At 50.5% G+C, this 16700-nt stretch overlaps 5 protein-coding genes across 5 annotated transcripts; 2 read left to right on the top strand and 3 right to left on the bottom strand.

The window, feature by feature from the left end:
- Positions 1-404: 404 nt before the first annotated feature.
- On the bottom strand, positions 405-1822 carry T069G_01652 (n-glycosylation protein domain-containing protein; the record flags this gene model as incomplete). The annotated part of the gene is made up of 4 exons (XM_056168862.1): positions 405-650; positions 717-864; positions 930-985; positions 1064-1822. 4 exons carry the CDS (start codon positions 1820-1822, stop codon positions 405-407), a joined length of 1209 nt encoding a protein of 402 aa, XP_056034178.1.
- A 925-nt stretch (positions 1823-2747) lies between these two features.
- On the bottom strand, positions 2748-5259 carry T069G_01651 (sodium:solute symporter family domain-containing protein; the record flags this gene model as incomplete). The annotated part of the gene is made up of 5 exons (XM_056168861.1): positions 2748-3793; positions 3859-4203; positions 4830-4862; positions 4975-5054; positions 5198-5259. 5 exons carry the CDS (start codon positions 5257-5259, stop codon positions 2748-2750), a joined length of 1566 nt encoding a protein of 521 aa, XP_056034177.1.
- Positions 5260-6722: 1463 nt separating this feature from the next.
- T069G_01650 (maintenance of mitochondrial morphology protein 1 domain-containing protein) lies at positions 6723-9639 on the top strand (the record flags this gene model as incomplete). Its single annotated transcript, XM_056168860.1, has 4 exons — positions 6723-7204; positions 7266-8091; positions 8152-8308; positions 8372-9639. 4 exons carry the CDS (start codon positions 6723-6725, stop codon positions 9637-9639), a joined length of 2733 nt encoding a protein of 910 aa, XP_056034176.1.
- Positions 9640-9967: 328 nt separating this feature from the next.
- T069G_01649 (DNA polymerase family B domain-containing protein) lies at positions 9968-14832 on the bottom strand (the record flags this gene model as incomplete). Its single annotated transcript, XM_056168859.1, has 4 exons — positions 9968-11412; positions 11470-11579; positions 11649-14541; positions 14598-14832. The coding sequence occupies 4 exons, from the start codon at positions 14830-14832 to the stop codon at positions 9968-9970; spliced, it is 4683 nt and encodes a 1560-aa protein (XP_056034175.1).
- A 349-nt stretch (positions 14833-15181) lies between these two features.
- On the top strand, positions 15182-16579 carry T069G_01648 (pre-mRNA splicing prp18-interacting factor domain-containing protein; the record flags this gene model as incomplete). The annotated part of the gene is made up of 1 exon (XM_056168858.1): positions 15182-16579. One exon carries the CDS (start codon positions 15182-15184, stop codon positions 16577-16579), a length of 1398 nt encoding a protein of 465 aa, XP_056034174.1.
- Positions 16580-16700: the final 121 nt, after the last annotated feature.

Raw genomic sequence — 16700 nt, 5'->3', positions numbered from 1 at the left:
TGGCAAGGCAAAGTACCTCTATCGGTACAGCAGATAAAATATTGGTAATGCAAAAGAGAAATAATCAAGATTGAATAAGAAAGCTGCCCTTGTCCAACACACCAACGCCTGTATTGCCAGAATGAACCAAGACTGGGGAGACGGTAAAAAAAAAATCAAAGAGGAAAAAGGAAAACCCCAAACAATACTCTCAAACTTTGACGTCGTCGCAAAGAGAAACATGGAAAGACGCTGGTATATCCGACTCTGTCCAAACACAAACACTTTCGCTTTTTTCTTTCCTCGTCTCCTTCCTCCTCATGCTCTCCTTTCTTTCTTCTTTCTCCCGCTCTTTTGCTTGTTGAATTGCAACACCCTTGCTCCCACCCCGCTTCTGTTCATATGATACGTTTGTCGGTTTTTGTTTACTGTTGGGCGTGTTCGTTAATCAGCGCCTTGACGTTGGCCAAGAGGCGTTTGCCGTTTTGCCAGAGGCGGCTGCCCTTCGATACAATGGGCATGGTGGGGTAGTCGGGCTTGTACCACTGCATGTGAGCTAACAACACAACCATAGTGATGTAGCTAGCTATGGAGAAGACGTTGACCGAGGTGATTGTTTCTTTTCGAATGTTGATTTTGGAATGCGTGACGTGGTAGCAAATGGTGAGGGACTATGCAGACGGAGCTTGTTAGCCATGCAATCTTTCGAGGTGTAGGGAGACGAGACTAATCCGTACAGTTGCTATGCTGACCCAGCCGGGGAGGAGCAGTCGCGGATCTTGAAATCCCCCCGTAAGGGATAGCACGGTGAGGGTAAGGTAGGCATTGACGGCGTTGATAGATGCAAGGCGAACCAAGGTGGCATGAGGGGTATAATTGATGAGCCTAGAGCAAGGAAGCTGAGTGTCAGTTTTGGAAGGAAATTGGACGGGAAGAGAGAGAGATTGTACCATCGAGACATGAGGCAGTCGGTGAAGAAAAAAGCGAGGTAGCCGCAGGCAAAGCACTAGAACGCCCAGATGTCCAGTTAGTTTCGGACGGTTCGTAGCTGGAGAGTATCACAACAAAATCATGTAGCACGCACCCATATTGTAGCCAAGGCTGTCTCGGTAATGGGGTAGGGTGCCGCCAAGACTGCCGCCGCCGCCGCCGCTGCTGCTTCACCTTCCTCGCGCGTGCACGAGGACAAGAGAGATGTCTGGAGAGCATCCATATTGCTGCCCGAGATGGCAATTTGTTTGACTAGCATGAACTGATCAGGCGGGCCTGGCAAGAAGTGAAGCAGCAAGCGTAGTAGCGAGGGTAACCCCCACCACAGAGCCGGCAGGATCGAGCAAAGTCGCAAGGCGAAGAGCCAGGGATGCCATGGTTGAGGCACGTTGAGCACGACGGCGACGCGGGGCTGCAGCATAGACGGTATGGGAGGCTTTTCGGTTCTGGCGACGGAGAGGGAGGCGGAGCGCATGCGAGCAGTAGAGGAGGATGAGGTCGAGGTCAGGGGACCATTGGTGGTCAGAGGCGTCAGTTCGGAAGGCCGTCCGGACGAGAGGCTAGAAGACGAGACGTTACGTCGCAGGACAGGCGCGGGCGGAGGTGGGCATGATGATGATGACCAAGACTTGGTGGGCGATGACCAGGGGTTGGACGACGATGGCCAGGATCTGGACGAGGTCGGGGACGAGGGAGACGAGGCGGGACGGCGTTTGGAGAGGCCCGGCGTCGCGACGGAGATGGGAGGCGGAGGAGGATGAGGGTGTTGTGAAGGATGTGGAGGATGTGGAGGATGAGGAGGAGCGGCGGACACGGCCTCGTAGCTTGGAGGCGGCGTTGTCGCCTTTGCCATCACCAATCGGAGAGAGAGAGAGGTGTGTCGTTTATGCCATGAGCTTGGAGGAGGAGGAAGTGGTAAGGCTGAGCTCTTTTGAGTAGCGAGGATATGGAAGCTTGGTGAGTTGAGTTGAGTTGAGTTCAGCCTAGTTGAGTAGAGTATTCAGCAAAGAAATGCAACCTTGAAGTGTAAAGATTAAGATCAAAAGATCAGAAGCTCGAGGAGGAGTGTATGTTGTTGCTGTGCGGGTTCTGGGTTCTGCGCTCGGCTCGGCTCGATGATGCAAGTGCGGCTAATGCAGTATATCTGGTTTGTTATGAAGAGGTGGCAGCTCCCACAGATCCATCCGTCTGATCGATTAGGGGAAGGCTGTAGCGTCAGCGTCGCCTGTAGATTTTCACGGGTTAGGGAGCTAGCCTCCCCAATTGGGTGCTGCTTGGAGGGGTTCTTTAGCGGGCTTTGAGTTTGGGTTAGGCCAGTGCGGCTGCTTCCGCCTTCCCTTCCATCTTACTCCTCACTTCTGACACTGGACAGCCAATCGAATCCAGGTTACATCACGCTGAACCTCATTCCTTCCCGAGTTTGCAGCACAACATGGGCAGGGCGACATGGAGACGAGGTCATGTGCCGTCAAAAGGGGAATAATTCAATGCGCAGGTACAATCTCCATTATGACCATTTCGAGTATATGATTACCATTACCTCCTACAACCACCTACAGCCACGATATTACTGTCGTGGCCACCAGATTGCTCTGTGAGAGGTACTACTACCACTCACTACTGCCACACTATTACAACCACCATCACCACCACCATTTAACTTTCTTATCCAATCCTGCCACTAATCACATCATCGTATTCTTCCTCTTAGACGTATCCAAGAAAAGAGGAATACCGTCTGCTCCCAACATCATGACTTCACCCGTCTAGTCAACAGTTCAAAAAAACTTGCCGGCAACAGTGGTCGAAATCTCAGTCACGAGCTGGGTGTCATCCTCCTCCTCTTCACTCGTAGCTACTGGGCGATCAAGAGCATCGAAACGCTCGCCTCGACTCTTGGCTAGAGTGAACTGGACCGCTAGCCTCAGCGCTAAAGCAATGAAGCCCCAGATGATGCCTCCCACAGGGGCAGCTACGAAAGCTCCAAAAGCACCCCAGTCGCCCGCATAGAGGCCCTGCTCGAGCAGAATCAGCTCGCCGCCGCTCTTTGCATCGCCATAGTAGATGGCGCCGTAGATGAAGACGGTCAAAATACCGCCCAGTCCTCCTACGACGACCTCAAATCCGCGCCACCAGTAAAACGAGTCGATCAATCCAATGCAGAGCACAGGGATCGTAGCCGCCGACGCGAGATCGCTGATGAGGAAGATTTGCAAGATGGACGGAGCCTTGAGCGCAATCACCACAGTGGGGATGATGACAAGCACGACAAGCACTCGGATGATCCAGATGTTCAGCTTGTTGCGGAACAGATCGTTGGACGCCGACGAGATCATGGCCGACTGCAGAGAGTCAAAGGCAGAGACACTCAGACTGACAACCATGACTAGCACAATGCCCACGACCCAGCTCGGCAGCTGCTCTAGCAGAGCAAAGAAGGCAAGAGATCCGTCAATGTCGTCATCTCCAGGCCAAGCGCCCGTCCATGCAGCAATAAGACCGGTAGCACCAACCAGGGTGAGGATACACAAGACTGCCACCGTCGCAACAGAGATGCCAACCCACAAGTCCTTGTCTGTCTTGGATGAAAAGGTGCGCAGCCAAAAGTTGGAGAGGAAGAAGTCGTTTGTCAGCACGGCAACGGGGAGAATGTACACCAGTTGCCATCCCACGAGACTGGCCTTGGTGAGGCCTGAGGAGTCGATGAGATCGCGGTCAATCTCGGCCTTGACGCCAATGGTAATGGTGGCGATGATGATGAGCCCAACCACCATGGCTCCTTGAATGACATCTGTGAGGAACGAGATTCTGAATCCACCCAGAGCTTGTACGCGTATAGATGTTAGCCTAGAGCCTCGCATCATACTCCACTCATATGCGGGCACTTACAGGTATAAATGGTTGTAACCACGCATTCCACAATGATGACCGGGAGCCCATCAAGACCGGTAAGAGCGTTGACGACTTGTCCGACGGCGGACAGCTCGGCAACCATGTAAAGGAACAAGGTAACAAGCGTCATGAAGCTCAAGTACAGCATAGCAACCGTACCATATCGGTTACGCGTCCACTCCGTCAAAACGAATCCATCAGGACACTTGCGACGGATCATGGGGCCAAGAAGAGCGAAAATAAGCAGGGGCAACGCCGACGCCAATGCGTAAACGACGACACCCTGAACACCGGCAATAGTTGCGAGTTCCGGGTACGAGAACAGGATACCAGATCCCAAGGCTGCGACAGTCAGCATGACACAAATAACGGGAAAGGGTACAAGGAAGGGGATCTGGAGCGGCAGCACGTTTCCCACGCAAGCATTAACTTGATCGAGTATTCACGGTACAATCTCAGCTTCGTTGATGCAGCTGCAACATCTCCCGCAGGCAGAAAGTAAGTCATGTTACATCTACCCGGGGTTGGATCTCGCAAAGCTGCTTCAACTCGGCGCCCGTAGTGAGCCGCATCCTCTCCCCCCTCTTTGTTCCAACGATGGACATCTTGATCTCTTAATCTTCTCCTCCTTCCCAGTGCCTATAAAGGCAAGGGAAGTGAAGCCCCCAGAATTTCCTCTGATTAGTAGTAGAATGAGAGAGACGCATCGCAGGGGAGAGAGGGGAGAAGACGAAGATTGCTTTTGTGGGTTACGAACCTATTCAGCCTCCTAGATAAGGGCATCTTTTCCGCAAGTTGCTGATGTTTTCGACTCGTTTTCGAGAAAATGAAGGCGAAGTTCCGTTCAAATTTCATTGAGTGCGATCAAGGCGCTGTAGTTGACGTTGCTGCTACCGCTCCGTAGACATGTCTCTGTCTGCGACAAAAATTTCACGGAGCAAAGAAAATTGCCCTCGCTCGCGACTCACCAGAGGCGATGAAGTTGAAGGCCAGAGGCCAAGCTGCAATTAACACGGACAAGTTAGCTTCAGGACTCGGGGGATTGGGGGGGTAATGAGTTGAATAAAATGAGCGCCGGAGAAAAAAGGGCGTCATATTCTTGCGTGTTCTGACCAGTCTGTGTCCTGTTGCCGGAGAGAAACTCCGTGTTGGGTTGCTTTCTCATTCTCCAGGCAATGCCCGTGCCCAAGACGCTGCATATCCATTCATGTTAGCTTCAAGTAAATGGGTTTCTTCTTCTTTTTCTTCTTATTCATCTCTCTCTCTTTGTCCCTCCGCTTCAGAGCGGTAGACAAAGACGAAGGGCGTGTGCAAGTTTGAGACTGAGTTTACGCACAGGAAGAAGCCATAAGTCACATAGATGATGGCGTTTGACGCCGCAAAAGATGGTTGACCCATGTTTGAGCGGCCAAAGGTTGTTCAACGACTTGGTTGTTCAAAGAGCGCTCGCGATTTGCCAGACAAAACGATTCAGCTGGTTTATGTCGAATTAAAGTTGAGAAGGCCGTGGGAATTGTTGAGCGACAGAAGAAAATACTAAATAGTCTAGGACCGCGCCAGGGAATAAGAGCACGAGGAAAAGTTTTGCGTGCTTTTACAGGCCGGTCTAGTTCCCAGTCAGCCCATGGATCTTTAGCTTAGTGGGGGAGCCCATCACCAGGTTTCTCGCGCTTTTTGGCGGCAGATGTCATAGCGCCGTTGCCTTTCTAGATAAGCAGAAAGCAGCCAAGGCTAGCATGTATTGTTCATGGATCATTATTGATGTTGCCCCTTCTTGGCTGTAAACGCCTATCTAGAGGGAAAGTCTAGGCATAGGTGTGAGAGAACCTTGTCATGGTTTTTACATACTAAGTCAGTACCTAGTAGGTATTTGTTGATTTGATATCTGCCCAGGGTTGTAAATACTTAGGTAGGTATGCATTTGCTTTCGGTCACTGAAATCTTCCCAAGAACTACAGGGTAACAACAAAGGTAGGCAGAACTGGACATACATGTAGACGGAGAAGGCTGCATCACAGATCCTGACCTGGATCAAATCTTTCGAAATTGATAGTTTCCGATATTTTAGTGGAAATGTTACCGAAACGGAAGGTAATGTTTACCCAGGTATAAAGTGAATCGAATACGAGCATATTTTCGGTGAGTTCTTTTATCCATGGATGTTGCCACCACTGACTTTGGTAGCTCATTGCAGCTACTCACTAGACTAGACTACAACGGCCTATGGCTGGGATCTTCAATGACATGTGCGTTACGGGCAGTTTCGTCTATGCCCTTTCATTATAAATGGCTCATAGCGTCTGCGTCATACGTCTGGACTGTGCTTTGAAGCAAGTACTAGATGGCTAGCTACAGTGCTTTACTCGATGTTACAGGTAAAAGGATTGCTTTTGAAGCTATACTTGAACAGCACGGATACTTCATTCAAACGTCTTTGTTGACAGCTGCTACCTGTACAGGCAAGTGCTAAGCCTTCGGGTAATGCTGCTAACCTCCTAGCTGCAGTACCCGTGCAAAGTGCGACAAATAAGTACCACTTTGATGAGACTACCTGTTTCAAGTGCATAATCGCGCTGAGCAGCTCGGTACATGAGTCGGAAGGGTACACGGCCCGGGTCGGCATTACCTAACCGGTTCCCAGCATCACATGACGTAGGTCAGCCTCAAGTCAAGCATCATTCTGGCCAGCTCACCTTCAAGCTATGCAACAGCTTGATTATCATCGTTTGACCGACTTCTTCCCCAGCGCAGCATAATGATCGTTTCTTCCCACCTCGCGTTGTTTTCGCCTTGATCGTCTGTAGCGGGCCGCTATCGTCCCTTGTGGGATCTATAGCTGCCTGTCCGTCCATTCTCTCGCCATGGCTGCCTGGACCACGATTCTAGTAGCCTACCTTGTTGGCGGCGTGACCTTTGTCCCTTTGCTGGTTGCTTCGATTTTGTTCTTGGGATACTATAATCTACCCTACCAGCGCGTCCTCGGCATCCAAGATGACCAAGATGAGGGCGATATTGTCCATCCCGGCGATGACACAACTGCACTTGACGAAGCTAGGAGGGAGAGGAATAACAGCGAATCCAAGAGAGCAAACACCGATATCGATGTCGCCGCCGGATACTTTGCAGTCTGCCGTGAATACATTCCCATGGGCATCAACGCAAAGCCCGTGGAGCGCTCAACACCCATCGGCTCGGCCACCGTGACTCCAACCAGTCCAAGCGTCTACCAGACAATGTACAGGAGTATCTTCGATCGCAAGGCTGCCGCAAATTCCATGGAAAATAACAGCAGCGTTAGCCAACGGCCCAAGAAGGCGGGCAATGTCTTTTACGTGGTGCTCAGGTACGCTTTTCCACACATCTTATCCTTCACCAAACACCTTCCTCGTATTGACCAACCGCAGACACGGGCATCTAATGTTATTCGACGACGAGGAGCAGCTCGAAGTGCGACATGTGATTTCTCTAGCACACCACAGAATAGGAATATATTCGGGAGGCGATGTTACACCCGAAGGCGAACTCTTCATCAAACGAAACGCAATCTCTCTGACGCGAAAAGCCAACGAACCCGATCATACGCCGGACAATCAGGGATCTAAGCCGTTCTACTTGTTTTCCGAAAATTGCTCGGCCAAGGAGGATTTCTACTTTGCCATGCTGAAAAACCAACAGCATACATTCGGTGTCGAACAAATTGCGCCAGTCCCCAAACACTTTGACCTCAAATCCATCATTTCGCTCGTACAGAAGCTACATTCGTCGGAAGACCAGTCGCACTTTCGCTGGATTAACGCACTCATTGGTAGGATTTTCCTGGGCGTGTACAAGACCCGAGACCTGGAATCATTTATCCACGAAAAAATCACCAAAAAGATCTCGCGCGTCAAAACACCTTCGTTCCTCACCAACATCAAGATCCAACAAATAGACACCGGAGATGCTGCGCCATACCTCGCCAATCTGAAACTCAAAGATCTCAACGTCGAGGGTGAATGTGTTGTAGAGGCTGACCTGAGATACACCGGGAGCTTTCGGATTGAGGTTGCTGCTACAGCGAGGATCGATTTGGGGGCGAGGTTCAAAGTTCGAGAAGTAAACCTGATTCTGGCCGTGGTTCTTCGCAGGCTGGAAGGCCATGTTCTGTTTAAAATCAAACCGCCCCCCAGCAACAGAATATGGTTCTCCTTCCAGACGATGCCAAAGTTGGAAATGACCATCGAGCCCATTGTCAGCTCGAGACAAATCACCTATACCGTCATCACGCGTCAGATAGAAAATCGCATCAAGGAAGTCTTTGCTGAGACGTTAGTTCAGCCTTTCTGGGATGACGTTCCCTTCTTTAACACGGAACACAAGCATTTGAGAGGTGGAATATTTGAAGGGGACGACGCAGTCAAGTCCTTCTCTTCACAGCCTACCGAACCCTTGGCCCAAGCTGGCGATGGTGAAATACCAGATGTTGTCGATGCCGGCGTTGTCCAACCCTCTGACGATGCTCAATCCATAGAGAAGAGCCAAGGGATGACAGTAATTGACCCTCTAGAGCCAGCGCCCAGCCCTCTTGAGAAGAAGGCAGACAGGCTAGGGACTCCTTTGTCGGGTCTGGCGTCATCAACCAGCGTGGATCTTGCACCCCCAGCCCCGGTCCATTCTCCTAGGATCGTCAAAACCTCTACTGAGCCCATTGTCGGAACAGAAATAGCCCATGCTGATCTGTTCAAACCCTCGACATCTCCACCAGACTATGCCATGAACCATATGGCGGCATTGCGCTCCAGATCCCAAGATGCCTCACCAGGACCGCTACCGATAACCAAAAAGGCGTCACAGTCCACTCTAGTCTCTAGGCGGTCATCCTCTTCTTCAAAAGAACTGCACCTCAACTCTAACACGGACGATGATATGAATGCCGACCACAAGCTCGCGCCCCAACCACTGCAACAATATGCGGCGTCAATCTCTGGACCGACAATGGGTTCTGAGCCAGATCTCTCTCGGACGTCTACCGCCAGCTCACTGAAATCCCAGGCAGGCTCATTTAGCCGTAACCTGTTCCAAAAGCGGGAACCTCCCCATGCCGCAACCTCTCTCGATGGTGAGGTGACAGCACAAAAGAGGAATACCTTGGCAGCTGTCACAAATGCAGCCGCGCAAGCAAGGCAATGGGGGTGGAATGCTCTCCAAAGGCAACGAGAAGCCATGAGGAACAATGACAAGAATACTCCTGTCGACTTGAGCCAGCCCATGGGCCGAGGGCAGCCCCTTCCACCGCCAGGGACGCCACTTCCGATGCCAACAAATGGAGGCACCAAGATAGGGCCCGTTCCCACGTCAAAGCGAAGATCCCCTCCTATCATCTTGGAGGATCCGCTTGCCCTTGTGGCTGAAGATGACCATGGTGCTATGCCTTCGCCGGGGAGACGCCCTTCCCCGCCCCGGAGAAGGAGACAGGATAGCCATCAAGAGGAAGAAGAAGATAGCCCGAATATCCTCATTGTTGCTGCGCCAGACGACTCACAGCCTAACACTCCCGCGGTCGACGACGAGGCACACCAAACTGCACTTTGGAATAGAGACTTCCCAGACATGGAGCAACAGGACGATACCGGTACCAGTGGCATCAAATCTACACCTCTCGTTTCCGCGGGCGACGCAATTAACGGCCTGGAAGCAGGGACTTCTCATCCCGCTAGCCGGCCCATTCCACCAAGTCCATCAGCTCTGCCAGAACCGAATGACGATGACGATTATTCCGCATGGATGGTGGATGACTAGAATCTGGCAGGTTGCGTCTATTCCTGGTTATCTTCAACACTCAAGCTTTTAATGCCGAGCATTTTCATCTTCCTCTCTTTTTATTATTATTATAGATATACTTGTACAAGACGGATAGAACGGAAAGGGAACTACATAGGTTGAAAGCGCGCAGAGCAAATCTTAGGCTACCTAAGTAGGATGATTTAGTTTTTTGTAATTAGCGCTGGCGTTTAGGCAGGGGAAGCATCAATAGTATAGACAAATTGCCCATTCATCTAGTGGCATGCCAGCTTCTGTTAGTGAACCAGCATATGTGTATTATCCTTCGGGTTCTTGGGCGACTATGCTACCAATTCAGCGAAACGCCTCCCATCTTGGTATTCAACTCGTTGATCATGGGTGTCGTCACCGCTTGCTCGTGAAGCATCTTGGTCTTCAGCTTCGTGCGAGTCCAGAACACGGGGCAGTCATGGCTATCACATGTGACCTCTTGCAGAGGGCTGATCCCTTCACAGCTTTGGCATACACGTAGTGTCTCGTCGTATTTGCGCTCCGCTTCTGTGAGTCTCGATTGCAGCGCCAGCAGCGAGGCAGGTATCCCGGCAAGGCAGAAGCGGCACAGCGATGACTCCGTGGTGCCGGCGATTTTCCTTCCGCAGACCATGCAGTTTACCGACTGCATGTATGCCTCTAACGTCCGCTTCTTATGTCCCGCCCCTTGGGTCCGGTGAATGCGCCGTATCTTTGGCATCGTGTCGTACCACTGCCTCACGTTGGCGCCAACAAGGTTAAATATGCGCTCCAGCGGAGGTATCAGGTTTTTGGAGATGTAGTAATCTGCATCCAGCTGCCAGTGAGGGTTGCGGAGAAGCTCCTCTGGCGAGACACATCGATCGATGAGCCGAGCACCTGGCGCTCCAGTGATTACCACATACGGGACTCGTTCGCCATACTGCGGCTCTGCTCTGGCATCTTGCAACATCTTCCTTGCACTAATCATTGCTCCTGCAGGTGGTAGGCCATTCTCAGCGTAGGAACCGAGACGGACTTCTTTGGCAAAGCAAAAGTCTTGAATTGATACTTTGCCACGCATCATCTTTTCGCATTGCTTCTGAAAGTAATCCTTGACTTGGCTCAGGTCTGACGTCTCAAAGAGGAGCCTCAAGGCCCTCTCCTCGATTTTCTGCTCCGCCGGAGTCCCGTCACGGCGGACAGTTTCTATCCCTTTGGCGTCAAACTCGGGCTTTGCCTGATCCTTGCTCTCGTACTTGTACCCAACATAGCGTTTTTTGGCAAGTAGTACGCAAGGGTGGTAGACCTTTTCGAATTTGAGCTTGATTGGTTTCGGGTTCCTTTCTGTGATGGCCTGGGCAATCTCTTGTCCGATTACAAAAGCTTCATCTCTTGATCGCCCTTTGAGGTAGATGAAAAGACTGTCAGTATCTCCATACACCACCTCGGCGCCCCATCGCTCCACCGAATGAATATAAGCAGTAGCTCTCTCCAGCGTCTCGCGGCCAGTTTGTACAATGCTGTCCGCAATTTCCGAGCACGGCATCCGACCCGAGAACGAGGCCGACGTGTAGCCATAGGTGACATTAGCGAGCAACTTCAAGGCAAGCTGCCTGTTGTTCAACAGCTGCTGTAGAGCTTTATCATCTTTGTCTTGCTTCATCCCGCTCTTGACCATTATTCTCGTCTCCAAGATTTCCGTTAACATCTTGGCGAGCAGAGATCTCCGAACCTCGGGTTTCACAAACATCATCCCATTTGGAGCGATATTGATGTGATCTTCCAACAAGCTCAATAGGCCATCTTGTCTTTTATACTCGGCAAAACCCATCTTACTCTTACCGCGCCAATCCGTGATGCGCCCCAAGAAAGTCGAGTAGCAATAATTATACGCAATCATAACGCTAGGGTACAGACTTTGGAAATCAAGCACAAGCAGAGGGCTGCTGTAAAAGGCACTCTGAGGCTCCATTACCAATGGCAAGCACTCGAGAGCATTCTGTTGGCCAACTTGCTTTCGACTCGGAGAGACTAGGATGAAGTTCTCTGGCTTTGCAATCCTAAACATGATAGATTCAACCTTGAACTGCGAGCCACGGGAGAACACGGAGAAGAAGTCGACGCCAAGAAGCCTTGCCTGCTCGCTAGTCCTCGAGATTAGTTCGTTGGATTCAAGAATCTCCAGGTCCAGTCTAGTCCGTGTCCGATAGTATTTCAGAAGCCTGGTCAAGTCCTGCACTTTGCCGCTGCGATACCAGGACGTGAGAGACTTCCACGAATAATGTGGTATTCGACGCTGCAAAAGATGCCATACCACATTTTCCATGGTATACTGGAGAAGATTTACTTCACCACGCATGGCTCTCCATATATTGATCATGTGCCTTCCCGTTACCCGAATCGTCGAGGTCGTATTGAAGCCCCATTGATCGCTATCCTTTCCAAAACGGCCTTTTGATTGTGCCTTCATCCTGGAAAATTCATTGCAAAGGTCGTAATCATACTTTAGCCTTCCCCGTTCAATTAGGTAGCCCCATGAGCCCCCGTGGACTTCGTAACCAGTTAGTATATCTGGGTCATAAAATCTGACAATCTCAACCATTCGATTAAGTAGATCCAACTCTGATGACTCTTGAAAGACTTCGTCGGGAACCACGTTTCTCACTTGGCTAGCTAGAACATCGTCGTGGGAGAGAACAAGGATCCCAGACTTGGATGATCCTGGCAATTCACGTGCAGCGTTACCCATTGCCTCGTCGTCTTTCCAGTGCCAAAAAATGCACTGTATCTCGTCCTCCTCAGGATTGGGGACGAAGTTCCCTCTTGTGTTTACATGAATTTCGAGGCTCATCGTGCTCATGTATTGAGCCTCATGCGGTACAGCCGATGAAGGTTGTTTTTGGCTATACTTAAAGTCATACTTGGACTTTGGCGTTGGCCCGTCTATTTGAGAGAGCCATGGGCGGCTCAATTTTGGTTTGGGTGTTGTGACGGCGGCAGCATCATTCCGAACCAACCACCCGGCAACTTCTTCGTATGAAGGAGGGGGTTGCGCAATCTCCCAGCTTCTCCACGAGCAGAGCTTCTTCAGTCGCTGGTCTGCGTGCCTCATGCGAACTTTCTGGGAGAGCCCTGTCTCGGCATTTTGGCTCCAGACTTGTGAAGAATTGCCGGTTGGGTCAAACTCGGGTAGGAATGGTAGGGTATCACTGATGAGCTGAAACTCCTTACCGGCATATTCCCGCCGTCGCAATGAAAGGTCTTTCTCATTGCTATAGAAGGCATCCTGGTATATGACTTCTGGTAGGTCATGTTCGCTATTCCAGGTAACATCGGCAGCAGAGGGTGGAGGGATAGCATAAGTCACAACGTGGCCAAAAGCTTTGGATCCCTCCTCCTTGAAATTGCGCTGCGATAACCGGGGAATGCTGGTAGATTGAGACAAAGGTTGTGGTTGGTAAAGAAAGCTTGGTTCATCTGCGCCTCCTAAGAGGGACGAGGATTTCTCCGCGGATGCAGCACTATGTTTAGCCTTTTTGGTAAAGTTGTCGTCGTTCGGTGGCCACGATGCCGTCCGTTTGTTGACTGCTTTGATCCCTTGACTCGTCACAGCCCTTCCACCACGTTTATGGGTAAGGTGGTTGCGCTGCGCTGCTTCAACAAGCCTAGATGGTAACGGGATTCGTGGGATCTGGCCAATTGAAAAACCGCTTTCAACAACCCCTAGGATCCGCATGTTGAATCCCACAGTTTCGGACTTTTTGTTGAATTCCACCCTCCTGGGGTTAAGTGACAAGTGATCGATAATTTTCATTGGTTCATCCCCATGCTCCTTTCCAATCTCTTGTTCTAATTGTTCTAAATCGGATGCATCCGAATCCGCTGCGAGAAGGTCATCTTCATCTAGCTGAGATAGCTGAAGTTTCGCTTCATCGACCTCGATACTGCTACTAGGATCCTTGTTTGGCTGTGCTGCATTGGGAGAGAGCCCAAGTATAGGCAATATATTATAAGGGTAGAGATCTTCAACAGACTGTAACGCTGTTTTAATGGAGCTTTCCTGGAGTAACGGTTTCAAAAAGGTATCTAGGCTTAACTCTGACTCGTAGCATTGCTCTCTTTCTTTGGAAATCAAGAATTCTACCTTTTGGCGATACTCTTCTTCATGCATCCAAGCCTGCAGTTGGGATAATCGAGAGTCCGCCGCCGACATCGACACTAGGGCCTCTCGTGGAAAAGAAGATCCGGAATGCTGGGTAAGCGTCTTGTCGGATGGAATTTGACGTTGGCGCCTTCGAGCCTCGGCCTTCCAAAGTCCAGCCATACTAGAGACAAGCTTTAAATCCCCGGCTGGGGGGTTTATAAACTCGGTAAAGTCATGGTGAAGTCGTCGCTCCTGGACCTTTCCTCTGTTGGCGATACTTTGGGCAGCGATATCGACTTCAATCGAACAATAACTTTCTCGCGGGAGTGTGAGTTCATTCGTGACGAACGCAGCCGGAACAGTGTGCTCATTCCAGGAATGTGAAGACGTGGGACTATTCGCATCGTGTGCAGGAACTGGAAATCTGAAATACGTTTGCGACGATTCGATATAATCACATCCATATAGGTTGTAGTCGACCATGAACTGGAGGAGATACTGGAGATGTGCTTCATAGGGCTGAAACTTTCGCTTCAAGATAACGCCTTGCTGAAGTAGATCCGCCAACCGTGTCATCACAAGAGGATTGAACATGTAGATCTTGAGGAAGGGCTTATAGCCGACAGAGTACCCATAGAATGGTATTCCTTTCACCAGTGTGATCCGCGCAACATACTTCACCTTGTCTCCATATTGATCGCGTCGGTAACTTATGCCCAGCGCATGATCTATGGAGAGGTGTAGGCGGTATATAAACGCCCCAACTATAGACGGCATCTTTTAGCAACAAGGTAGGCGGGCGCTACAATGCACAGCTCACCTGCATCTTGATCCAAGTCGCCATCGTATTCCACATATAGATAAGGAAATACCCCATGCACATGAGCGCAAACCTTCTGGCCGAACTCGGTTGAACCAAATATCCGAATAACGGGAACTCTGGTGGCATTCAAGGGCGGGGCTTCCTGGGTGTCATTGCGAAGTGGCGGATCATGCCTACTTGGTAGCGCTTGGTAATGATCAATACAATTCAGACGGAGGCGGAACAAGCCCATTCTTCTCAGCGAACAGATCCATAGGACTACGCTTGACTCGAGAACAGCCGGAGAGTGGACGATTGCATTGCTTCGCGATTATCACAAGCTCAAGAAAGAGGCGTGTCAACTCGCGTCATTGGTGGGGTTTCTCAAGCGCGTGATCACGTGCTGATAATGGCCTATCAATCCGCTTTACTGACATTCGAGATGCTTGTTTCGCGACCAAGATCTCAACCTTTCTGAGCTTGTCCCGTTTCTTCACAAAGTCGATACATCACACATATCATCCCGCTCCCTTCCGTTGCACCTTGGATCTTGCAAAAAAGAATCGGCTTTACCTTCATATCATCCCGCTCTCTCAAGAACCATGCCGCCGCCGCCGCCGCCTCGAAAATCGGAAACAGGCGCCGCCTCCAAGGAGGAGAACATTTACATCCCATCTTTCATTAGCAAACGGCCATTTTATGCTGGCGAAGAAGGTGATGACAATGATTACCTCAAGCATCAGCGTCGCGAAGAGAAGAATGAAAAGTCGCAATGGTACGATCGTGGGAAGAAGGCTGGACCAGCCGCGACAAAGTACCGGAAAGGTGCCTGCGAAAACTGCGGTTCAATGACACATAAAGCCAAAGACTGTCTGAGCCGACCACGAGCAAAGGGTGCCAAGTGGACGGGCAAGGATATTCAGGCAGACGAAATTATTCAAGATGTCAACCTTGGGTGGGATGCAAAGCGAGATCGCTGGAACGGGTACGATGCTAGAGAATACCGCAAAGTAATCGACGACTACAACCAAATGGAGGATCTACGAAAACAAGCCAAAAAAACCACCGATGGCGACGATGACGACGAGAAGGATGACGGCGATAAATATGCTGAAGAAAACGACATGAGCAAGCATCAAAGCACGGCAACCAGACAACTTAGAATACGAGAAGACACTGCCAAGTATCTCCTCAATCTTGACTTGGAATCTGCAAAGTATGACCCCAAAACCAGAGCACTCGTCAATTCAGGCGCAACGGCAGACAAAGCAGCCGATTTATTTGCAGAAGAAGGCTTCATGAGATCCTCTGGTGATGCTGGTGACTTCGAAAAGGCGCAAAGGTATGCGTGGGAAGCACAAGAGAAAAGCGGTGATACATCACAACACTTGCAAGCCAATCCAACGGCCGGTGCCTTCTACCGTAAGAAGCAAGCGGAAGAGGCAGAGCAGAAGCGCATGGAGCGAGAACAAAAACTCTTGGACAAGTACGGGAGCGATGGGCATAAAGCAATGCCGGCCGCACTGCGCAATATGGCCATTGCGGAATCTGAAACGTTTGTTGAGTACGATGAGGCAGGTCTTATCAAGGGAGCCCCTCTCAGGAGCGCAAAATCAAAATACGTGGAGGATACCCTGATCAACAACCATACATCTGTCTGGGGCAGCTGGTGGTCAAATTTCAAATGGGGCTATGCATGCTGTCACTCGTTCATCAAGAACAGTTATTGTACTGGCGAAGAAGGCAAAGAAGCATGGGAGGCTGCCGAGCGTCAGCGATTTGGTGCTCCTGCATTGGATCAGGAGGCTGAACCGGTGCCTACGGAGAAAGAAGAGCCTGAACCAGAATCAACGAACGAAAGCGCCAAGACCAAAAAGCGTACTCAGGCAGAGATGATGAATGGGGTCTCGGAAGCCGAAATGGATGAGTACCGCCGAAAGAGAACCGTTGCCCAGGATCCGATGGCAAAATTGCTAGGCACAGACGAGCTCTTAAGCTGAAGGACATCACTTTGTATATAAACCTAATCGCCATTGTTAGCGATCTTTTTGCATATACATATTTCTTTACATAACCAATACCCTCGCCAGACATTTTACGGACATCAAAATGTACTTTATT

The sequence above is a fragment of the Trichoderma breve genome, chromosome 1 (genome assembly GCF_028502605.1).
Source record: "Trichoderma breve strain T069 chromosome 1, whole genome shotgun sequence".
Lineage (NCBI taxonomy): Eukaryota > Fungi > Ascomycota > Sordariomycetes > Hypocreales > Hypocreaceae > Trichoderma > Trichoderma breve.
This window is presented reverse-complemented; position numbering and strand designations above follow the sequence as displayed.